The sequence below is a fragment of the Pan paniscus genome, chromosome 11 (assembly GCF_029289425.2).
Source record: "Pan paniscus chromosome 11, NHGRI_mPanPan1-v2.0_pri, whole genome shotgun sequence".
NCBI lineage: Eukaryota > Metazoa > Chordata > Mammalia > Primates > Hominidae > Pan > Pan paniscus.
The window spans coordinates 77,424,933-77,448,175 of NC_073260.2; the positions used below are offsets into that span (position 1 = coordinate 77,424,933).

General features: G+C 40.1%; 1 protein-coding gene across 11 annotated transcripts in view; it reads left to right on the forward strand.

Annotated features, from left to right (window-relative positions):
• The window catches only part of CEP78 (centrosomal protein 78), a 42,665-nt gene extending 29,887 nt beyond the window's left edge, over positions 1–12,778 (forward strand). For 3 of the 11 annotated variants that reach the window (XM_063594371.1, XM_063594372.1, XM_055091925.2), the window contains 2 exons: positions 750–1,011; positions 5,157–12,778. In XM_063594371.1, coding sequence (XP_063450441.1) covers positions 750–1,011; positions 5,157–5,167 — 273 coding nt within the window. In that variant the 3' untranslated portion in view covers positions 5,168–12,778. Of the gene's footprint in view, positions 1–179; positions 228–749; positions 1,376–5,156 lie in introns of those variants that run through there. The other 8 variants (XM_063594370.1, XM_003811453.4, XM_008963860.4 and 5 more) reach the window with 3 other exon arrangements.
• The last annotated feature ends 10,465 nt before the right edge of the window (positions 12,779–23,243 follow it).

The following is a 23,243-nucleotide window of genomic DNA, read 5'->3' on the forward strand; positions in this document are numbered from 1 at the left end:
CAAGACTGAGATTAGTAAGTTTGTGCCCATTTCATTATATTGTATTGTTGTAAATAAAAAGTAAGAAAGTTCTTTTGAAACTTTATGATTTAAAGTAGACTATCCTCAGTGAAGAAATGAAAGATTAGAGAAACGATTTTCAATTTTTTAAATGTCTATTCTATTCATATTTCATCTAGGTTTCTATTTGTATGCAGTCAGCTTACAATGAAGGAACACTAATGAAGGTACAAGTACTGATATAGATAATTTTTCAGAATAAGTAATTCATATATAACAGGCAGTATATTATAGGCATCATCTAGTTATGGGAATGGGAGGGGCAAACCTGTCTGCCACAGGAGTCCCCTGCTGCTTTTCCTCTGGCCTTACTTGGAGCCCCCATCTCCCATCTCAGCAAGTCTGCAACTGACGACTTGAAAACTCAGTCTACTTATAAATTGGATACTGCTTACATGAGCATAGAGGATAGGAAAGATACTAATTTTCTTATAGGATAAGGTTCTATTTTTGTTAATGAGGGAGAGATAAATTAGTAATAATTACACAAAACACGGAAGTCTGAAAATGTGCTGGGCCTACTCCTGGCTATAGCTAAGTTAAGTTGGCAATCACTTGGCAAGATATAATTAGGGGAAAAATGACCTGGAAATCTTCTAAGATCACAGAATAACATTGACGTTTTGAACTTGATTTTTTAATGGATGGCTTTGTTTGTCACTAAATTTTTGTTTTGTTTTTCCTTCTAGTTTCAGAAAATTACAGGTGATGCTAGAATTCCTTTGCCTCTCGACTCCTTTCCTGTCCCAGTTTCTACTCCAGAGGGCTTAGGAACTTCCAGCAACAACCTAGGAGTCCCAGCTACTGAGCAGCGGCAGGAGTCTTTTGAAGGATTCATTGCTAGAATGTGTTCTCCTTCACCAGATGCGACTTCTGGAACTGGAAGTCAAAGAAAAGAAGAGGAGTTGTCCAGAAATAGCAGATCTTCTTCAGAGAAAAAGACGAAAACAGGTGAATATACCAAAAAACACTCTGATAAGCAACACCCTAGAAAGGACCTGCATTCCTGATCTGACTGTCCTGAAAACCAGAAAAGCAAAGGAACTAGGGAAACTAGTTCTTTGGTTAATGAACCAATTAAAAGTAGGTCTTTGAAAAAATACGTTTCTGTCAAGAAAGAAAATAGAATAGTGACTGTTTCATCCAAGACAAATAAAAGTAAATCCAGTCCACTAGAACATTCTGAAAGTGATACTCTTGGATGTGATTTTGAATTTCAAGAAAGCATCCATTCTCTATCACACCTTTCATATGACTAAATCTTTTGAAACTATGTTTTTACCTTTAAATTTTAATAAATTTTCTTATGTTTTTATTATGGCATATGGTGTCTTAAAATATAGGATTGGAAGCCACTAAAGGAAGATTTCTCTATACTTTTTATTATAGTGAAATTTTTGGTCTGTTTTTCCCTTTGATAGTTGACAACATTGATTCAGCAATTGTTTACTGAGGGGCTAGTATGTATAATATCATTCTGGGTGCTATGGCTTTCAGCAGTGAACAAAACAAAGCCTTTAATCTCAAGGAACTAACATTCTGTGGAGGGAGAAAACAGAACAACAAAGCAGAGTACGATGAATAGAAAGGGATGGGAGTGAATAAATGGAATAATTTTACCGTTTGGTTAAATGTGGAAATAAATATATATCACATGGCCAGAAGCCATTGACATATTCTAATATATAACCAGAGCAGCAAACATGTCTAGATGCTTAAGCATGTTCCTGGATTATAGCAACCCTATAAGATAGGGAACTATTAATATTATTATGCCCATTTTATAGATGAGGTGTCTGAGGAGACAGATTATGTGAATTGCTCAAAGTTGCACGGCTGTAAATAGGTGGTAGGGCTGGGATCTCAACCAGAACCCATACTTTAATCAGCTATCCTGTTTCACTGTTAAGAGAGGAACCACTTAAGGAAGATTCCGAGAAAAAAGCCAATGAACACTGTAAGTAGAAAAGAGTGGGGCTATCAGAAAGCACACCTGGGTTGAATTTTTTAAAGGCAGAGTTAGTAAGAGTATGGATATAAATCTTTGGAGTAAATACCCCTCCCTGGTAAAATATGCATAGATAAGTCCTTTCCTACAACCAGACTATGACTTGAGAGATGAGATGAGAGAAAAGCTGGAGTGTCAGATTTCTTCTGGATGCTCTTGCCTGATTGTTATCAAAAGGGCTACTACAATACTACTGAGTTCATTAATCATGGATTGACTGTTGTGGGAATGAAACAATGAACAAGATGTAATCTTGGCTTTTTAACAGTTGAGTGAAGGGGAGATACACAAGCAGATGTCGTAATACCATATATTACATTCTATGGTGGAAATGCTGAGGGAGTTTAGTCAGTGTTTGGGGAAGAAGGAGGAGAGCAGTGGGGCCAAGAAAGGCCAACTAAAGAGACCAAAGGTCATGTTAATTTATAAGCTAAGTCTTAAAAGTAATGAGTTACAGGCTGGTGAATAAGAAGGTGAAGGGGAAGGATACTCAGGGCAGAGGGAATAGCATGAACAGAAGTACAGAGCCATGAGTGTGAGCATGTGCGTTTGAGGAACCACAAACACAAGTAGTTGAGAGTTACCGAAATGTCATCAGGCACTGGCAGATGTCGCTCAAGGAGGCAGCTAGGGGAACAAGATCGAGTCTTATAATCCACGTTGCATGGAGCTGGTTCTTTTTCTTCAGTAAATAATGAGCTAGTAAAGAATGGAAATTATATGCTCAGGCTTGCATTTTAGATCATTAGCTTTAGGCTGATACATTGAAGAAGTGTGGAGATCAGTTTTCCACACTCTTCTGAAGAGCGTTTGTCTTTAATTTTTAAATGGGACTTATCCTCCCACTTCCTCTCCTACTGAAATAATTTTTAGACAAACATAAAGGAGACCCTCACATAAATAGAATTAAGCAGATTTCTTTTCTTTTCTTTTTTTTTTTTTTTTTGAGATGGAGTCTTGCTCTGTCGCCCAGGCTGGAGTGCAGTGGCGCGTTCTCGGCTCACCGCAAACTCCGCCTCAGCCTCCCCAGTAGCTGGGACTACAGGTGCCCGCCACCATGCCCTGCTAATTTTTTGTATTTTTGGTAGAGACGGGGTTTCACCGTGTTACCCAGGATGATCTTGATCTCCTGACCTCGTGATCCACCCACCTTGGCCTCCCAAAGTGCTGGGATTACAGGCGTGAGCTACCATGCCCGGCCGCAGGTTTCTTTACAGTAGTACTTCTCAAGGGTGCTAGAGGCTAATGTTCATTCTGAGTCTTCAAGACAGGCATATGGTATGCAGCCCTTCTCAAATATACTTGTTTATAGAATCCTTTTTTAATAGGAGTGCCTAACAACTGGTGCCATGAAATGCCAATTTGGTAACTTACGACTTAGCAAGAAGAGAAAGGGTTCTAAAATAAGGTATAGATGAAGGGAGGGAATAAGTTTTAATCTTATTTTGGCAATTAAATAAGATTTGATTATGGGAAGTAAGGAAAAAAGAGGCAGTGGGTGGACTTGTGTTTCTGTGACTAAGGTTGGGTGGTGGTATCATTGAGGCTGAGAATATGGGATAAAGAACTGCTTTGGAAAAAAGAGTTTAGTTTGGAGCAGGTTGAATACATCACCTGCAGATTTCAGGAGGAAATGACTGGTAGATGATTGGATGTGCATGTGAAGACATGGAAATATAGAATTTGAAAGTCATCAGCACATATAAGCAGTAGTTAAAATCATAAAGTTGATGAGAACACAGAATTGTGGGGACTGTCAAGGTTTAAGTGATAAGCAAAGAAAGGATTCTGAGAGAGACAAGTGATAAGAGTGTCAAGAAGGAAGAAGTAGAATACAGTGTCACACGGCAGAGATAAGTGTCCACGGGATTTTGACAGTTAGGTCCCAGGTGACATTAATGAGAGCAATTCACTGAATTGGTTGATGAAAATGCCAGATTGCAGTAAATTGAGGGGCAGGAATGCCCTGAGGGGACAATGAAGACTAGGTATAGGACTGCTCTTTGAAGGAGTTTGGATGATAAGAGGAAATGGAGTTAGCTGAAGAGGAATTTTTTAGACTAAGAAGGACTTAAATGTTTGTAAGGTGAACGGAAGGAACCAAGTAAAGAAGGAGAGGCTTATTTATGCAGCAGGATCTCAGACAAGCAGGGACATGAGATACTTTAATGTTCTTAAGACTAAAAGAAACAGATCTGAACAGATGGGGATGTACATATTTGAATTCTTGATGAACTTGAGATGACTCCCATACATGTAGTGCAAAATGGTTAGATAAGTAACTTAGAGAATCTGGGAAAGAAATATGGATTAGAAAATAAAATCAGGGATGGGGTCACATTGTAAAATATGTAAAAGTTATTGTAGAGTTGGGGGATCCTGGGAAGTGTGGACAGAGACAAAAATGGGAAGAGTTAGAAGTTAAATGAGTTTATACCTGATAACCCCAGTTTTCTTTAACCATGGATTTTTACAAGACCTACACACAATCACATAATTATAGTTTTAAAATTCTTCCATATTTTACATATATTTTATCAAACATTTAAAACCATAACATTAAGAGTTATAAATGTGGATATTTTGCTGCTTAATATATATAATTTTAGCCCTGTAAGTAATTGTTAAACTTTCAATATACCTGAAATAATATCATTTAATTTTGAAATATGGTATTTTCATTTGGTTTAGAGAAAGGTACAAGTGTGTTCCTTTACTGAGAAATTACTATGCACCTTTACTGAGTACTTACCAGCACATATACAATCTGTATGCAAACAGGACCCTTTTCAGAAAACAGTCAGTTGTGATACTGTAGCAAAGAGCTTGTCATCCTGTCTTAAATTCACACATAATTACTAGTGGTCAAAAATCATCACTCTTGCTTGCCCATCCAGTTCTCTATCCAATCATGAGTTCATCCAATTTCAAATGGGTATTTACAGAATCTCTAATCTCAAGACAGTAACACTTGATTTTCAGAGGATCGGCATGATAGGAGATGATTGGTTTTTTGAAAAATTCTGGTTATAAACTACATGCTGGAACATTAACATGGATAACTGAACACATTCTTTTATGCTTCTAGAATCCCATTGAAATGACTGGAGAAATATTAAAATAAAAATAATAGCAGAGTTGGAAAACCAGAAATTTGAACAGTGAAATTTCTGGAAGATAAGAAGCAGATGATTTAAGTACCAGTTAATTAAAGGGTGGAACAGCTAAGCCATTCCACTCATCTTTGGAGCATCTGATTCTGGAGTTTGCCACCAGGCTAAGAAAGCAGCTATCTGAAGTGGGAGCTCTGACCCAAGAAATGCTGGGATCGGAGAATAAGGGAATTATCCAAAATGGCTACGAAGAGGAACTGAAGTTAAGCTGCCCACATGATCTCTCTAACTATGATGACCTGCCACTTCCATTTATAATCACCATATAAGTGCCTGTAATCATTTGTGTTCATTAAAAGTGAACGAGAATTCCCATTTGGATGAAAAAACAACACTTCCAACTTTAATCTTAGGCCCTCATTTATAAATATGGACAACCAAGAATCATCAAATTTGAAGAAAACCAGTAACATAAAAGGAGGCATGAAATTAAAATTAACCTGTTCAAGAAGATAGTTACTAGGAGAAACATGAAATTTTTAAATTAATGAATCAAAATCTTCAGCAATTCGTAAAGATACTGTGTTCATAAAGAATAGGATGCCATGAAAAAAATATTTAGAGTTTCTGGAAATTAAAAATTTGATTATAAAACTGAAACACTCAGAAGATGGACTACACAGCAGAATGGATTCATTTGAAGCTTAAATTCATGAAATGGAAGATATTAATTGGTCTTAGACGTTTCATCAGCAACTTAATTACTTAGAAAAAATCTTTCTCAGAGTAACTAAGCAAAATGAACAATGAATCCATTAACGTGTGGTTTTGTTTTTTGGGTTTTTTTTTTTTTTTTTGAGTCAAGGTCTCACTCATGTCACCCAGGCTGGGGTGTAGTGATGGGATCACAGCTTATTGTAACCATGAACCATTGGGCTTAAATTATCTTCCCACCTCAGCCTCCCAAGTAGCTGCAGTGTACCACCATGCCGAAGTTTTAAAAAATTATTGTAGAGATGGGTTCTTTCTTTCCTTTTTTTATTTTTTTATTTTTTTTGAGACGGAGTCTCGCTCTGTTGCCCAGGCTGGAGTGCAGTGGTACAATCTCAGCTCACTGCAACCTCCTCGATCTCAGCTCACTGCAACTGTGAAGTGATCCTCCTGCCTCAGCCCCCCTAGTAACTGGGATTACAGGCACATACCACCATGCCTGGCTAATTTTTATATTTTTAGTAAAGACGGGGTTTCACCATGTTGGCCAGGCTGGTCTCGAACTCCTAACCTCAGGTGATTCACCCGCCTCGGCCTCCCAAAGTGCTGGGATTACAGGCATGAGCCACTGCATCCGGCCAAGATGGGTTCTTTCTCAGGCTGGTCTTGAACTCCTGGCCTCAAATGATCCTCCCACCTTGGCCTCCCAAAGTACTGAGACTACAGACCTGAGCCACTGTGCCCAGCCCTATGAAAGATGTTTAGATCAAATAAACTGATAAAGATATGAGACAAACTACTTCAGCTTTGTGACCTGCAAATCCCCTTTTATAATCACCAGAGGTGCCTGTAGTCAGAAAAAGTCTAAATAAATACTAATGACATATGAAAACAAAGTCCAACCAAAGTTCTAGGTTTGAACATGAATGGAGGCATGGCAGGACACAGAAAGTGAAAGCCTGTCCTAGATATTGTCTTATTCATGGGAAGGATACAGGTAGTGTTTGATTCTAGGTGTTGATTGAAAAAATTTATTAAAATATTTATAAAGTTAAGGGTATGTTAGTAAGGATAGGTTAGGTGATGTTGCATTAACAGCTCCCAAATTTTAATTACTTTCAACAACATAGGTTTATTTGTGCCCATGCAGTTTGCCTTTGGCAGATTGGCTAGAGGCCCCTATTCAACATCAACCTCAATCTGGAAGCGAGGCTGGTGGAACGTCACTATTTGGAACATTGCTGGTTGCAGTGTCCAAGGAAAGACAGTATGATGCAGCATATATTGTGACTTAAAGCTTCTGTCTAGATGTGACATATGTCACTTCTGTTCACATTTCTTTGACCAAAGAAAGTCACATGGTTATGCCTGAGTTCAACAGACCAGGGAAGTGCAGAATTGCCATTTGCCATGAGAAGAGAGGGAAGCAAATATATGTCAACAACTTAAATTACCTGGAAAGACGGAATGGAATTTTTAGATCCAACAAGACGGGAAAGAAAAAGAAACAAGCTACATAGAAATAAAAAATCCACAATATAGCAAGATCAAGTTTTTTACTCATAATAAACATGAACAGGTTAAATTCTGGAATCCTTAGGCTTGAGTAAAAACATGAAATCCCACTGTGTGCTATTTGCAAAATCTAAAACGCTATCATAGATTATAAAGAGATGAATAAAAATATACCAGGCAGATGCTAAAGAGTAAATGTGGCTGTGTTAGCTGCAGACTAAATAGAACCCAAGGTGAAAATTGGTAAAGGGGACAAAAGATTCTTTTGGCTGATAAGTACAGTGTTGCAGAAGATTTTTTTAAAAAATATATCTGCAATTTAAAAACTTGATGTTAGGCCGGGCGCAGTGGCTCACGCCTGTAATCCTAGCACTTTGGGAGGCCGAGGTGGGTGGATCACCTGAGGTCAGAAGTTCAAGACCAGCCTGGCCAACATGGCAAAACTCCGTCTCTACTAAAAATACAAAAAAAAAAAAGAAAAAAAAGAAAAAAATTAGCCGGGTGTCATGGCGCATGCCTGTAATCCCAGCTACTCGGGAGGCTGAGGCAGGAGAATCGCTTGAACCTGGGAGGCGGAGTTTGCAGTGATCTGAGATGGCACCGCTGCACTCCAGCCTGGGCCATAGAGGAGACTCCGTCTCAAACAAACAAAAACCTTCATCTTAAAATTATAGGGTAAGAATTTAGAAATACAAGGAAAAATGGACAAACCAGTTATAACGAGAAGCTTTAAGACATCTCTTTTCAGAATCAGTGGATCGACTGCTGCACACACACTAGAATGGCTAACATTTTGAAATGCTGATAAATATGCAGAGCAACTGGAGTTCCTCACAGCTGGTAGGAATGCAAAATGACTCAGTCACTCAAAACAGTTTGACAGATTCTTTAAATGCTAACATACACATACCATATGACCAAGCAGTCCCACTCCTGGGTATTTAGAGAGATGAAAACTTAGTTCACACAAAACCTGTGCATGGATATTTATAGCAGCTCCATTCATAGTGACCAAGATGTCTTCCAACAGGTGTATGGATAGAGATATATCCATATGGTGGCAAACATGCCACAATTCGGATGAATCTCAACATCATATGCTGAGTGAAAAAGCCAGTCTTGGAAGGCTACACTCTGTATGATTCCATTTATATGGCATTCTTGAAAAGACAAAACTATAGTGACAGAACAGATTGGAGATTGCCAGGTGTTGGGGTTGGGAGGAGTTGATTACAAAGAGGCTGTACAAGGGAGTTTGTTTGTTTGTTTGTTTTGGTGATGAACAGTTCTGTATCCTGATTGTGGTGGTGGCAACATGAGTCTATACATATGTTAAAATTTATAGAACGGCATACTCTCAAAAAAATTAGTTTTAGTGTATAATAATATTAGAGCTTAAAAAATTCATCCCTCTTGCCCATCAGTAGATCAGGATATGAAGGATACCATTGAACATAAATATTTTGTATCCATGATGAATACAAAGTATATTCTCCTGGAAAACCAATAGAACATTCATATAAATGATTCCTATGAAGGTAAAAAACTTACAAAATTCAAAGATCATACAGATCATGTGCTCTGTATAATGTAATAATAGTAACAAAAGGCCTGTCCACTTGGAAATTTTTAAATGATCTTCTAAATAACTCATTTAAAGGAGAAATCAAAACAAATTGCAAATTATTTAGAATTAATAAAAACTTCTCTAAAGCTGAGGAATTCTACCAAATAGGTGTTAGAGGAAATTGTATAGATTTTGATTTACTTTCCAGGAAGAAAGAAGACAAAAGAGATGAATTAAACATTTAAAGCTAAGAAAGAGATAAACCAAAAGAAAGGTGAGGAATTGGTAAAAGCAGAAATGAATAAAATAGCAAATTTTGATCAGTGAAACACAGGTTTTTAAAAATGAAAGATAAACCTTGTAAAATATGATAAAGAAAAAAAAGCAGAAGTAATTAACAAAAATTGCCAGCATTAGGAATAATTTTAGAAGGATACCTACAACTAGAAGAGATATTTTTAATTATGAGAGCACTTTTATAATTTACTATAAATAATTGTGTAGTGTTAAACCAGTAAATTTGAAAGACTAGGTGAAATGTGACTGTTTAAAAATATGGATTGTAAAAATTGATAAAAAATAGAAAATGTAAATAAACGAAACATCTTAGGAGAAATTGAAAAAATAGGACAAGAACTTATTTTTAAAAAGAGGCCAGGTGCGGTGGCCCACGCCTGTAATCCCAGTACTTTGGGAGGCCAAGGTGGGCGGATCACCTGAGGTGAGGAGTTCAAGACCAGCCTGGCCAACATGGTGAAACCCCGTCTCTACTAAAAATACAAAAATTAGCCGGGCGTGGTGGCGGGCACTTGTAATCCCAACTACTCAGGAGTCTGAGGCATGAGTGTTGCTTGAACCTGGGAGGCAGAGGTTGCAGTGAGCTGAGGTCACACCGTTGCACTCTAGCCTGGGAGACAAGAGGGAAAGAGGGAAACTCTGTCTCCAAAAAAAAAAAAAAAAAAAAATACAGTTAGAAAAACTTTAAAGGGGCCAGGTGTGGTGGCTCATGTCTGTAATCCCAGCACTTTGGGACGCCAAAGTGGGAACATTGCTGAGACCAGCAGTTTGAGACCAGCCTGGGCAAGACCTCATCTCTACAAAAATTAAAAAACAAAACAAAACACAAAAACCCAAAACTTAGCCAGGCATGGTGGTGCATGCATGTAGTCCCAGCCACTCAGGAGGCTGAAGTGGGAGGATCGCTTGAGGCCAGGATTCGAGGCTGCAGTGAGCTGTGATCATGCCACCACTGCTCTCTAGCCTGGGCAAGAGTGAGACTCCGACTCAAGAAAAGATAAAAACCTTCCAGGGGCACATTTATTTGTAAACCATTCCAGAGGATAGAAAAGAGATGTAAAGCTCCCTAATTCATTCCATACGGTTAGCGTAATCCTTATAGCAAACTGCACAAATAAAACACAAGGAAAACTAAACCAAATTCAATTAATATAGGTGCAAAAATCCAAAATAAAACTAGCAGTTTGAATTCAGCATTGTAGCAAAAGATATATCATTTTCAAGGAAGATTTATACCAAAACATGCAAGATTGAGTGAAAAGTAACTCACTGTAGCTCACTAAATTAACAGATTAAAGAAGTATAGTCATCTTCACAAGCTGAAAGAGCATGTGATAAATTCAACATCCTCTGGTATTCTTAACAATCTCGAAATAGAAGGAAACTTCCTTAGCTTAGCTTCTTGGCTTCATTAAATATACCTAACAGAAATCCACAGGAAACAAACTTGGTGAAAAGTTTTTGCTAAGATAAAAACGGTACTAAAAAGTACACATTTTGGGAAATGAGACAAGGCTCTCGTTATTTGTAAATATGGGGTCTTTTTTTTTTTTTGGACAAAAACCCCCCTGTGATGATCTACTGGCATGCTATTACAGCTAATAAAGCTGAGTAAGGAGGCTGTGCACAACACCAACACACCGGTATGAAAAGTACACCAGCAATAAACAATTAGAAAATGTATGAGGAAATAGACTCGCATCCACAATAGCTGCAAGAAGTAAATATTATCTAGAAATAAGATTAACAAGAGAAATGTAAGGCCTATATAAATAAAATGATAAATCTATGCTAGAGGGTATAAAAGAAACACAAAAATAGAGGTATGCCTTGTATAATTTGGTAGAATTATAAGTTCTACCAAATTTGTAATTTGGTAGAACTTATAAATAGTTCTACCAAATTAATTTATAAATTCAAAGCAATTTCATATAACCACAGTAAAGCTTTTTAAATGGATGTAATAACCTGATTATAACATTAATCTGAAAGACATCAGGCATAAAGCAATTTTGATTACATCTCAAAACAATCCATGGAGTTAGGGTAAATGTGCTGTTCACACAGGAATAATCACAGGTATAGAACCGAGAACCTAGGAACAGAGCAATGTATATATATATGTATTTTTAAAATGGCATCACAAGTCAGTAGAGAAGGGTTTGAACTATTCAGTAAATGATGTTGAGGTTATTTACTACTTTTTCTTATTTCATATCATGGATGAAAAAAATCAAGATGAATTAAACATGGAAATCTAAAAATAACTAGAAGAAAATACTGGAAAAAATTGTAATAAATGTGTAAGAAAGGCATTCCCAACCAAGACACAAAACCCAGTAGCCATGAAAAAAAAGATAGATTTGACTACATTTTTAAAAAGTAAAACCTTTCACTTTTTACAAAACTTTGATAAAATTAGATTTCATAAATAAAGGAGTGGGAAAATACATGTAATAGAACAGAAGATTTAAGATAATATAAAGAGCACCTACAAACAAAACAAAAATTGGACAAAGGCTATAAAAATATTTTATAAATAAGAAATACAGACTATAAACATAAACATTCAACCTCGTAAGCAATCAGGAAAATTAAAGTTAAAATGAGATACTATTTTTCAATACATTGAAATGGCAGATTATTAAAGATTGGTGATAGTGCTGGAGATAATGTGAGGAAAGGAGTACTCTCAGTCATTGTAGAAATTGATACAGCTTTTGGATGGACAGTTTGACAGTGTGTATCAACATGTGAAATGTCTCCAGCCTTTGATCTAATGACTAATTTTAGGCATTCAGCCTGAAGAAATATTCACACAAGTGCCCAAAGAGTCAGATACAAGACTGTGTGAAGTGTTTTTTGAGATAATAAAAAATTAGAAACAGCATAAATGTACAGAAATGCAGAAATTGTTGAATTAGTACATACCAATTTCTGACATATAACACTGCAGCAGATAAAGACAATAGCTCTCTAGTGTGGACATGAAAATATTTCTAAGACATTGACAGGAAGAAGTTGCACAGTAACCACGCACTCCTGTTTACATTTGTATGGTTAAAACCTGTTTACCTATATGTAGCATATATGTGTGTGTGCACCCTAGAAAAGAGTCTGTGATAACACATACCAAGCTATTGACAGTGGTTTTGTCTGCTGAAGGAGGAAAAAAGGGGGGCTTCTCACATTTTACTCCATTTGATTCTAGGTTGTTTGGTTTAAAAAAAAAAAGTTTTTATGTACAACAGACAATTTTTAAAATTCCTTTTCATCATAGAAAATGAAAATGTGTACTCTGTTATCCTTTACGCTCTGTCCATTTTTTTCTTCAAAAATGTGTCTGACCTATTTCCTTATCAATGTGAATGAAAATGAGCTTTGCTACATAACCTCTTTTCAGAGCTTTGTATTCCTGAAGTGTTGGAGTCGCCTACATGGCATAGTCAAATGTTTTTAACTTAACCACAACCCACAGTAAAAATGAAGTTTTCTGCAAAGTTAAAAGTAGTAGTCCTGGCCCCACCTTCCTTGTGTGCACGTATAGTTAATGGAAAATTGCATCAAACAACTCTGATTGTACTTCTAGTGACTAATTCATGTTCTGTTCTATTCCTTGCCTTTAAAGAAAATTATGTTGGCAACTCACGAAGTATGTTTCACAATCCACTAATGGGTCATGTCCTACTGTTTGGAAACACTGGCTAGAGTGTTTCAAACATCTGCTCTGTTTACCCCTGACAAAACTGCTACTCGTGGGGCAATGCAAGTCTTTCCCACATTTGTTTTATTTTATGGCTAAAAGTCATTTCTGCATTTGCAAATTACTTCCAAAGCCTACCTTCCTTGAGCTCTTTAACTCTCTATAGTCTTATGGTAATTTTCTTTAGATTTCCCTTTTCAGAACCCTTTTGTGACACTGAAAACCTGAGTTTTCAAACTGATACATCTACCTGAGAATTTTCACATATAATTTGGTCAAAAAGTTAAAAAATAAGACTTTGCCCTGTGACTGAGGTACTCAGAAGGTACGGCTGGCTGCTCACAAAGGCACATAGTGAGTGATAGGGGCTGAAAGGGCTCAGAGAATGCCCGAGTTCTCTTAGTACAGTTTGTACATTTTAAACCACTGTGAACTGAAAAAAAAAAAAAAAAAAAGGCAACCTTGGTAGTTTAGAAATAGATAAGGACCCACTTATAGATTAAATAATAATTAGCTTGTTCCAGAGAGACCAGTGAAGATTAGTTGGTTTATTTAATGTGTTAGAAAGATGGTCCTCAAAGTCCTTGAAATGTGAAGGCGGCTTTTATCTCCTTAAGAAAACTCCACAAAATCTTGAAAGCTAGATAATCCTAGCTTAAATGATAAAATTTGAGTAGGGTTTGAAAACACTAAAATCAGTTTGCCAAATAACCAGCTCTAATTTCTTTATACCAAAGCCAAACTTTACCTAAATCTTACTTAAGATTTGAGTTCCTTATTGTAACCAGATAGGAGACACTTTTGTATATTATTCCAAATATTGCAAACCTACAAGGAGTAAAAGGTGTTATTATTTTAAAGAAGAAGGAATGAGGCCTGAGAGGTATTGATTCACTTGGTTGAGGGCTTCAAGTAGCACAAGGCAGAAGCAGGATTTGTTGACATCCAAACCTGTTTTCTTCCTTCACCATGTGGCCTTTTCATCTTTCCCACACAAATATTATTCCACAAATATTTATTGTCACCGACTATAACAAAAGAACAGAACTATGTATCAGAGAGGCTGCAGGAGTGAGTTCTACCCAGGTCCACACTGCTGCTCACAGTCAAGTAAACTGCAGGCCGTTTTTGTGATGCCTGGCTGGAACGGCAAGTGAGGCATGGTATTCATTGGCTGGGCGCGGTGGCTCACGCCTGTCATCCCAGCACTTGGGGAGGCCGAGGCGGGCAGATCACGAGGTCCGGAGATTGAGACCATCCTGGCTAACACAGTGAAAACCCGTCTCTGCTAAAAATACAAAAAAATTAGCCGGGCATGGTGGTGGGCGCCTGTAGTCCCAGCTATTCGGGAGGCTGAGGCAGGATAATGGCGTGAACCCGGGAGGCAGAGCTTGCAGTGAGCCGAGATCACGCCACTGCACTCCAGCCTGGGTGACAGCAAGACTCTGTCTCAAAAAAAAAAAAAAAAAAAAGGTATTCATTTTCTCTTCTTTAGGGACACCTAGGCTTATATCACTTTCTACAGTTGCTCTCTTTTCCAATTCCAATTTAGTTGGTATAACAATTACAAGTTTAAATTGGCTAATGCCTCAAAATGTTTTGTTATGGCTTTCCATTCCATTCATTTTTGTTTTTTAAAAATTAAATATTTAAAAATATTAAATAACTTTTTGCTGAAATCAGTCTTTTTTTTTTTTTTTTTTGAGACAGTCTTGCTCTGTGGCCAGGCTGGAGTGCAGTGGCATGATCCTGGCTCACTGCAGCCTCCACCTCCTGGATTCAAGCAATTCTCCTGCCTCAGCCTCCCGAGTAGCTGGGACTACAGGTGCACATCACCACGCCCAGCTAATTTTTGTATTTTTAGTAGAGATGGGGTTTCACCATGTTGGCCAGACTGGTCTCAATCTCTTGACCTTGTGATCTGCCTGCCTCAGCCTCCCAGAGTGCTGGGATTACAGGCGTGAGCCACTGTGCCCAGCCGGAAATCAGTCGTCTTAGATGTGAAGTCCATAGTATTTAAGGCCTAGTGGTTGAATATAATAGACAAGCTACAGTGCAGTGTTTTCTCTCACTAATAAGAGTAGATTTGGGCCGGGCGCGGTGGCTCAAGCCTGTAATCCCAGCACTTTGGGAGGCCGAGGGGGACAGATCATGAGGTCAGGACATCGAGACCATCCTGGCTAACATGGTGAAACCCCGTCTCTACTAAAAATAGAAAAAATTAGCCAGCCATGGTGGCGGGCACCACCATCAATTGCCTGTGATTTTGCCATGCTTTTCAAGTGATTGCTTTCTTAAAGAGGACCATGATGAAACTTTCCACAAATCTGAGTTAAATCATCTTCACAGTTTACAAAGATTATAATCATTTAGGATTTCTCCATGTTTGTAATCAGGAAACTGTGATTTTTCTCTACCATAACAGGATTCTTCCCCATCTGGCTATTCTATCTCACCTGTTCTCTCTAGAAGGAAAGCCTCATGCCTTTGGCCTTAGTTGGAAAGCATTGGCCTTGCTGGTCCTTGGCCTCCTATATCTGTCATAGCTCTGCAGGCTGAAGCACTAGTGAGCCTCCTATCAAGAGAAACTCCCAGGGAAATGAGAAATAACTTCATTTCTCCAAGGACTTCACAGTCCCACGTGGACGAGGCAGGTGCTTGCTAGAGCTGGGGAAGTCTTACCTCAAAAGAGGCAGAGAAGCCTCTTGGGTTTACTTTTAATGGTTTTGAGAAGCCGCAGCTTCAGAGGAGAGCTACCCCAGCAGGAACACAGGCCTCAGCCAGCCCTGGACTTCTGCCAGGGTTGGGGAGGGCCCCACAGCAGCAGGAGTGACTTCACAAGACAGGATTTCTCCCAGTTAAGTTCATAAGTCAGGGACTTAGGACAGCTGCCCAAGATCTTGAGTGGCATTTTGGAGAGCCTGAAGCCAAGGTTCTTCTGCAGGGGACTGCAGCTGTGCAGAAGGAGTCAGAGTCTACCACCATTGCTAAATGAGCCCTCTGGCTGACCCCAAACCAAAAAAAAAAAAAATTGGACAGAATAATTTGGGGACTTTTAATTTCTTTAGACCGCAATTTTCAAGAAAAATGCTTTTTTTTAGACCTTAATACCTCCCTGAGAATTTAATAATGTGAAGTATTTCATATAGTTCAAATCAGGGCATTTTAATATTGCTGGCATTTATTATTTGGAGAAGTTTTATGCCTTCATTTGAGTTCACTGCATAATCTCCAGTGAGCTCTATTGAATGTCCTACCTGAGGAAATGTAAAATGAAGAACAGACTACGGAGTGAATTTCCAACCTATGGCATTTATGACCTTCAGTAAATGCAGCCAATGTTCTGTTCTTACCCATTTCAGAACCTTCAGGGTCCAATCACTGACCTCAGGAGGACTCCTGAAGGAGTCGTGATGATGGCCCGGAGCAGGCTTCCAGGTGAGGGGGAAGGCTCAGGGACACTCAGCACCCTTACCCAGGGGGAACAGCTGCATCTGGCTGTGCTGCGCCCTAGGGGTTAAGAAAGCCAAACGAAGCCAGCACACCAACACTCCATGGCTCACACTTGGAATCTCAGCACTTTGGGAGGTTTAGGCATGTGGATTGCTTGTATCTAGGAGTTTGAGACCAGCCTTGGCAACATGGCAAGACCCTGTCTCTACAAAAAGTTTAAAAATGTACACGTGTACCTGTGTAACAAACCTGCACATTCTGCACGTGTCCCCAAACTTAAAGTAAATACAAATTTTAAAAATAATAATAAATAAATAAAAATTAGCCAGGCCTGGTGGTCCACGCCTGTAATCCTAGCTACTTGGGAGGCTGAGGTAGGAGGATCACTTGAGCCCGGGAGGTGGAGGTTGCAGTGAATGGTGATGGTACCATTGCATTCCAGCCTGGGCAACAGACTGAGACCCAATCTCCAAAACAAAAACAAAAACTAAGAAAGCCAAACATAAGCCAAACACTGGGGAGGCAAGGGAGAGGGACATTTCCCTCTCTCTTCAGATGTCAGCCTAAGTCCATAAAGATGAGTGTTGGCTTCCTCAGATGTTTTGGGGACTAAGCCTTCTTCTTTTCAGATTCCCTGTATCCTTGCAGGATGAAGGAGTGACTCATTCAGGCTGCTGAGATTGCTAAAGTCTCATTATGCAGACTGGCCTCCTTCCTCTGGTTCTCTTTTGGATCTTGCCTGTCCCCAAGTAGCATGCAGTCTTCCCTTTGGTCTTGTTCATTTTCTGTAGTTGATTCATGGGGGCCTTCTCTGCCTCTGTTGCAAGGCAGGACATAGCAGACTTGTCACTGCCTTGTAAGTTAAATTCCATTTTCTGGGGGAAGAGGAATGGGAAGACCAACCTGGATTTGGCTTCCAGTCACAGTCTCCAATCCACCTTAAAAAGGACTGAAGCTGCTATTACCATCTTTATTTGAGTCTCTTGTGCTGCTGTGAACAGGTTTCAGTTGAATTCAGAACTTTAGAGGGGACCCTAAATTCCCCTCTAAATTAGTATTAATTAGTACCCTAAACACTCAACATGGATCATCTTCCTTCACATGTCAAGAAATATGACAGTGACTGGGCATGGTGGCTCACTCCTGTAATCCCAGCACTTTGGGAAGCAGAGGCAGGTGGATCACTTGAGCCCAGGAGTTTGAGACCAGCCTGAGCAACATGGCAAAACCCCGTCTCTACAAAAATCACAAAAATTAGGAAGGTGTGGTGGCACACACCTATAGTCCCAGTGTGTCCGGAATTGGTTCCTTCTGGTGGGTTCTTGGCCTCGCTGACTTCAAGAATGAAGCCGCGGACCCTCGCGGTGAGTGTTACAGTTCTAAAAGATGATGTGTCCGGAGTTTGTCCCTTCAGCTGTTCAGATGTGTCTGGAGTTTCTTCCTTCCAGTGGGTTTGTGGTCTTGCTGACTTCAGGAATGAAGCTGCAGACCCTTGCAGTGAGTGTTACAGTTCTTAAAGATGGTGTGTCCAGAGTTTTTTCCTTCAGCTGTTCAGATGTGTCTGGAGTTTCTTCCTTCCAGTGGGTTCATGGTCTAGCTGACTTCAGGAGTCTCACTGACTTCAGGAGTGAAACCACAAAGCTTCGCAGTGAGTGTTACAACTCTTAAAGGTGGCTCACCCAGAGTTGTTTGTTCCTCCCGGTGGGTTCATGGTCTTGCCGACTTCAGGAATGAAGCCGCAGACCCTCGTGGTGAGTGTTACAGTTCTTAAAGATGGTGTGTCCGGAGTTTGTTCCTTCAGCTGTTCAGATGTGTCTGGAGTTTCTTCCTTCCAGTGGGTTCATGGTCTCGCTGACTTCAGGAGTCTCGCTGACTTAAGGAGTGAAGCCGCAGAGCTTCGCAGTGAGTGTTACAACTCTTAAAGTTGGCTCTTTCAGAGTTGTTTGTTCCTCCCGGTGGGTTTGTGGTCTCACTGACTTCAGGAATGAAGCCGCAGACCCTCGCAGTGAGAGTTACAGCTCATAAAGGTAGTGCGGACCCAAAGAATGAGCAGCAGCAAGATTTATTATGAAGAGCGAAAGAACAAAACTTCCACAGTGTGGAAGGGGACCCATGTGGGGTTGCTGCTGCTGGCTCCAGTGGCCAGCTTTTATTCTCTTATTTGGCCCTGCCAACGTCCTGCTGATTGGTCCATTTTACAGAGTGCTGATTGGTCCATTTTACAGAGTGCTAATTGGTGCATTTACAAACCTTTAGCTAGACACAGAGTGCTGATTGGTGCGTTTTTACAGAGTGCTGATTGGTGCATTTACAAACCTTTAGCTAGACACAGCGCTGATTGGTGTGTTTTTACAGAGTGCTGATTGGTGTGTTTACAAACCTTTAGCTAGACACAGAGCGCTGATTGGTGTGTTTACAATCCTTTAGCTAGACAGAAAAGTTCTCCAAGTCCCCACCTGACCCAGAAGCCTAGCCAGCTTCACCTCTCACCAGCTGCTTGGGAGGTTGAGGTGGGAGGATCACCCGAGCCTGGGGAGGTCAAGGCTGCAGTGAGCTGTGTGTGATCGCACCACCTTGGCGACAGAGTGAGATGCTGACTCAAAAAAAGAAAAAAAAAGAAAAAGAAAAAGAAACATAACAATTAACTGTAGAGTTCCACCTCCACAGCATACCTTCTGTCATAGGAAAGACTGATTTTCTCAGTTCCAGTTTAAAATCCTGGGAAAGTGTCTTACATCTATTAGGATAGCTACTATTAACAAAACAAAACAGACAATAAATGTTAGCAAGGGTATGAAGAAATTGGAATCCTTGTGCACTGTCGATGAGAGTGTAAAATGAGGTAGCCACTATGGGAAAAAGTATGAAGCTTCCTAAAAAACTAAAATAAAATAGAACAGGGTACGGTGGCTCATTCCTATAATTGTAGCACTTTGAGAGGATTACTTGAGGCCAGGAGTTTGAGACCAGCCTGAGTAACAAAGTGAGACCTTATGTCTATTTAAACTTCTTTAAATGCAAAAACAAACAAAAAATCAAAATAGAGCTACCATATGATTCAGTAATACCACTTTTAGGTATATATCCAAAAGAATTGAAAGCAGGGGCTCGAAGAGATATTTGTACACCCATGTCGATAGCAGCATTATTCACAAGAGCCCAAAGGTGTCCACTGATGGATGAATGGATTTTTAAAATGTGGTATATACAATACGTACAATGAAATATTTTTCAGCCTTTAATAGGAAGGATGTTCTGACACATGCTACAACATGGATGAACCTTGAGGACCTTATGCTAAGTGAAAGAAGCCAGTCACAAAAAGACACATACTATATGATACCACTTATGGGAGGTACCTAGAGTAGTCAAATTCATAGAGACAGAAAGTAGAATGGTGGTTGCCAGGGGCTGGAGAAAGGAGAATGGAGAGGTGTTTAATGGGTTTCAGCTTTAATGTTTAATGAGTTTCAGCTTTGCAAGATGAACAAGTTCTAGAGATTGATTGAACAACAATGTGAATGTTCTTAACACAACGGATCTATACACTTGAAAAATGTTTAAAGTTGTAAATTTAATGTTAGGTGTTTATTACCACAATTAAAACAAAAATCTTGGGAAAGATTTTTGATGAACACCTCCTGGATCAGGAGATCCATCCTGAAGCAACCAATTGTGGGCAACAGGCAGTGAGCTCAGAACACAGGAGCCCGCATTCATGTGGAGGGAAGAGCATTGAATGTTCACTACTGCTGACCTTCATATAATTTGAAACTAGTGAGATGTGGGGAAGCTCGAATCCTGAGGCTGAAAAATATCTGTAACAATGCAATTCATAAATGGAAGTGAAGATTCATTGAGATTTCTGCAGAAGTAACAATTCTGTAGTTTTCTAACAAAAGAAAGAGGTGAAATATTTATTATTTTTGAGTTGTCCTAGTCAGAGATATAAAACTAATAAATCTCAGTAGTACAATCTGAGATGACAGGACAGGGAGTGCAGGAAAGATGGGCTTTTTGCTAAAGCTCTGGGATAGATAAAAGAATTCTTGCATGGTAAATATTTCTCAATGAGGTATGGTCTTTTGAGTTCAGCCGTTTGAGGTCATGGGCAATTCAGAGCAATAAGGATTCAGTGATTTTAAAATAAAAACTTCTTGCTTTTGTAATATTACCTAGCACTTTGGGATAAAATGTTAATCATTGATTTTCTGTTGAAACTCAGATTTCTGCTGGGCTAGTAACTCATACTAAGTAGTCTTCCTGTGTGGATGATGAACTGGACTGTCTGGGAGACAGTGTATATTAGCAAAACACCTCAGGATTCAGATTATTGATGAAAATTGAGATGGAGTCACTGGGCAGAGCTGTGTAAAGGAGGAGGGAAGGGGAGGTACATACAGCATTTGCCTTCCCAGCCCTCTGTGGTTCTTCTGCCAAGAGCATCCCCTTTTGGGGTTGAACTGTTTCTACCTCACTTCAGTATTGTGGTTCAGTGGGTCCCAATCTGATTGCTCTGCTTTCCTGGGTACAGGATGGGTGTGTGATTCAAAACATTGAAATCCTTGAGAGATGATGTTTAACCTGGAAACAAGGGAAGAGAGTCCCTTCTTCTCTCACAGCAAAGATGATACAATCACTGGCCATGGTTATAGGCTTGAGGAGAATGCCAGTTTGAGTGGATAAAATGATGTGAAGAGAGAAGCAAAGTTAGAAAGGAAAGATATAGGCTGGGTAAAGTGGCTTAAGCCTGTAGTCCCTGCACTTTGGGAGGCCGAGGCGGGCGGATCACTGAAGTCAGGAGTTCAAGACTAACCTGGCCAACATGGTGAAACCCTGTCTCTACTAAAAATACAAAAATTAGCCAGGTGCAGTGGCGGGCGCCTGTAATCCCAGCTACTAGGGAGGCTGCGGCAGAAGAATCACTTGAACCCAGGAGGTGGAGGTTGCATTGAGCTGAGGTTGCGCCACTGCACTCCAGCCTAAGCAACAGAGTAAGACCCTGTTTCAAAAAAAGAGAGAGAGAGAGAAAGAAAAGAGAAAAGAAAACAAAACCAAAGAAAGACATACACAGATGGTCAGGTGCAGTGGCATGTGCCTGTAATCTTTGCCAGTTGGAAGGCTGAGGTGGGAGGATTGCTTGAGTTCAGGAGTTCAAGGTGCATTGAGCTGTGGTGATGCTACTGGACTCCAGCCTGAGCAACAGAGCAATACCCTGTCTCTAAACAAACAAACAAAACAGAAAATAAAGACATACAGAGATGCATACCTCACAGCATTTGGGTTTTCTGTTTGGGTTGACCCAGAAGTGCAGCCTTACCCTTGAAATGGAGTCACTGGGCAGAGCTGTGTAAAGGAGGAGGGAAGGGGAGGTACATACAGCATTTGCCTTCCCAGCCCTCTGTGGTTCTTCTGCCAAGAGCATCCCCTTTTAGGATTGAACTGTGTCTACCTCACTTCAGTATTGTGGTTCAGTGGGTCCCAATCTGATTGCTCTGCTTTCCTGGGTACAGGATGGGTGTGTGACTCAAAGGCATTGAAATCCTTGAGAGATGATGTTTAACCTGGAAACAAGGGAAAGAGTCCCTTCTTCTCTCACAGCAAAGATGATACAATCACTGGCCATGGTTATAGGCTTGAGGAGAATGCCAGTTTGAGTGGATAAAATGATGTGAAGAGAGAAGCAAAGTTAGAAAGGAAAGATATAGGCTGGGTAAAGTGGCTTAAGCCTGTAGTCCCTGCACTTTGGGAGGCCGAGGCGGGCGGATCACTGAAGTCAGGAGTTCAAGACTAACCTGGCCAACATGGTGAAACCCTGTCTCTACTAAAAATACAAAAATTAGCCAGGTGCAGTGGCGGGCGCCTGTAATCCCAGCTACTAGGGAGGCTGCGGCAGAAGAATCACTTGAACCCAGGAGGCGGAGGTTGCATTGAGCTGAGGTTGCGCCACTGCACTCCAGCCTGAGCAACAGAGTAAGACCCTGTTTCAAAAAAAAAGAAAAGAAAAGAAAAAAGAGCAAAAACAAAACCAAAGAAAGACATACACAGATGGTCAGGTGCAGTGGCATGTGCCTGTAATCTTTGCCAGTTGGAAGGCTGAGGTGGGAGGATTGCTTGAGTCCAGGAGTTCAAGGTGCATTGAGCTGTGGTGATGCTACTGGACTCCAGCCTGAGCAACAGAGCAATACCCTGTCTCTAAATAAACAAACAAAACAGACATACAGAGATGCATACCTCACAGCATTTGGGTTTTCTGTTTGGGTTGACCTAGAAGTGCAGCCTTACTTACCCTTGTCCGCCCACCCTGAGGTTTGGTTTCAGGTTCCATGCATGGATCCATTTCTCTTCTGCCCAAGCTGTTTGGAGTTGGATATCTGTCACTTTCAATTAAAAGAGTCCAGGGGTACAGCTCAGGGCATTAGGCTCAGGCCACCCAGCATTCCTATAGGGTGGAGGAGACTAGGCTATTGCCTGCTTTTCATGAGAAAACAAGGAGTAGCACGAAAAGTATCTTGAACCCTAGACTAACAGCAAACGAGAGAGATCTGGTTTCCACTCCCACCGTTAATGTGTGGTTAATCTTGGGTGAGTTACTTTCTGGTTCTTCCCTTTCTACACTCCAACTTTCTGTGTATTTGAACATTTAAAAGTGATCATGTGGCCAGGCATGGTGGCTCACGCCTGTAATCCCAGCATTTTGGGAGGCCGAGGTGGTTGGATCATGAAATCAGGAGTTCGAGACCAGCTTGACCAAGATGGTGAAACCCTGTCTCTACTAAAAATACAAAAATTAGCCGGGCATGGTGGCACACGCCT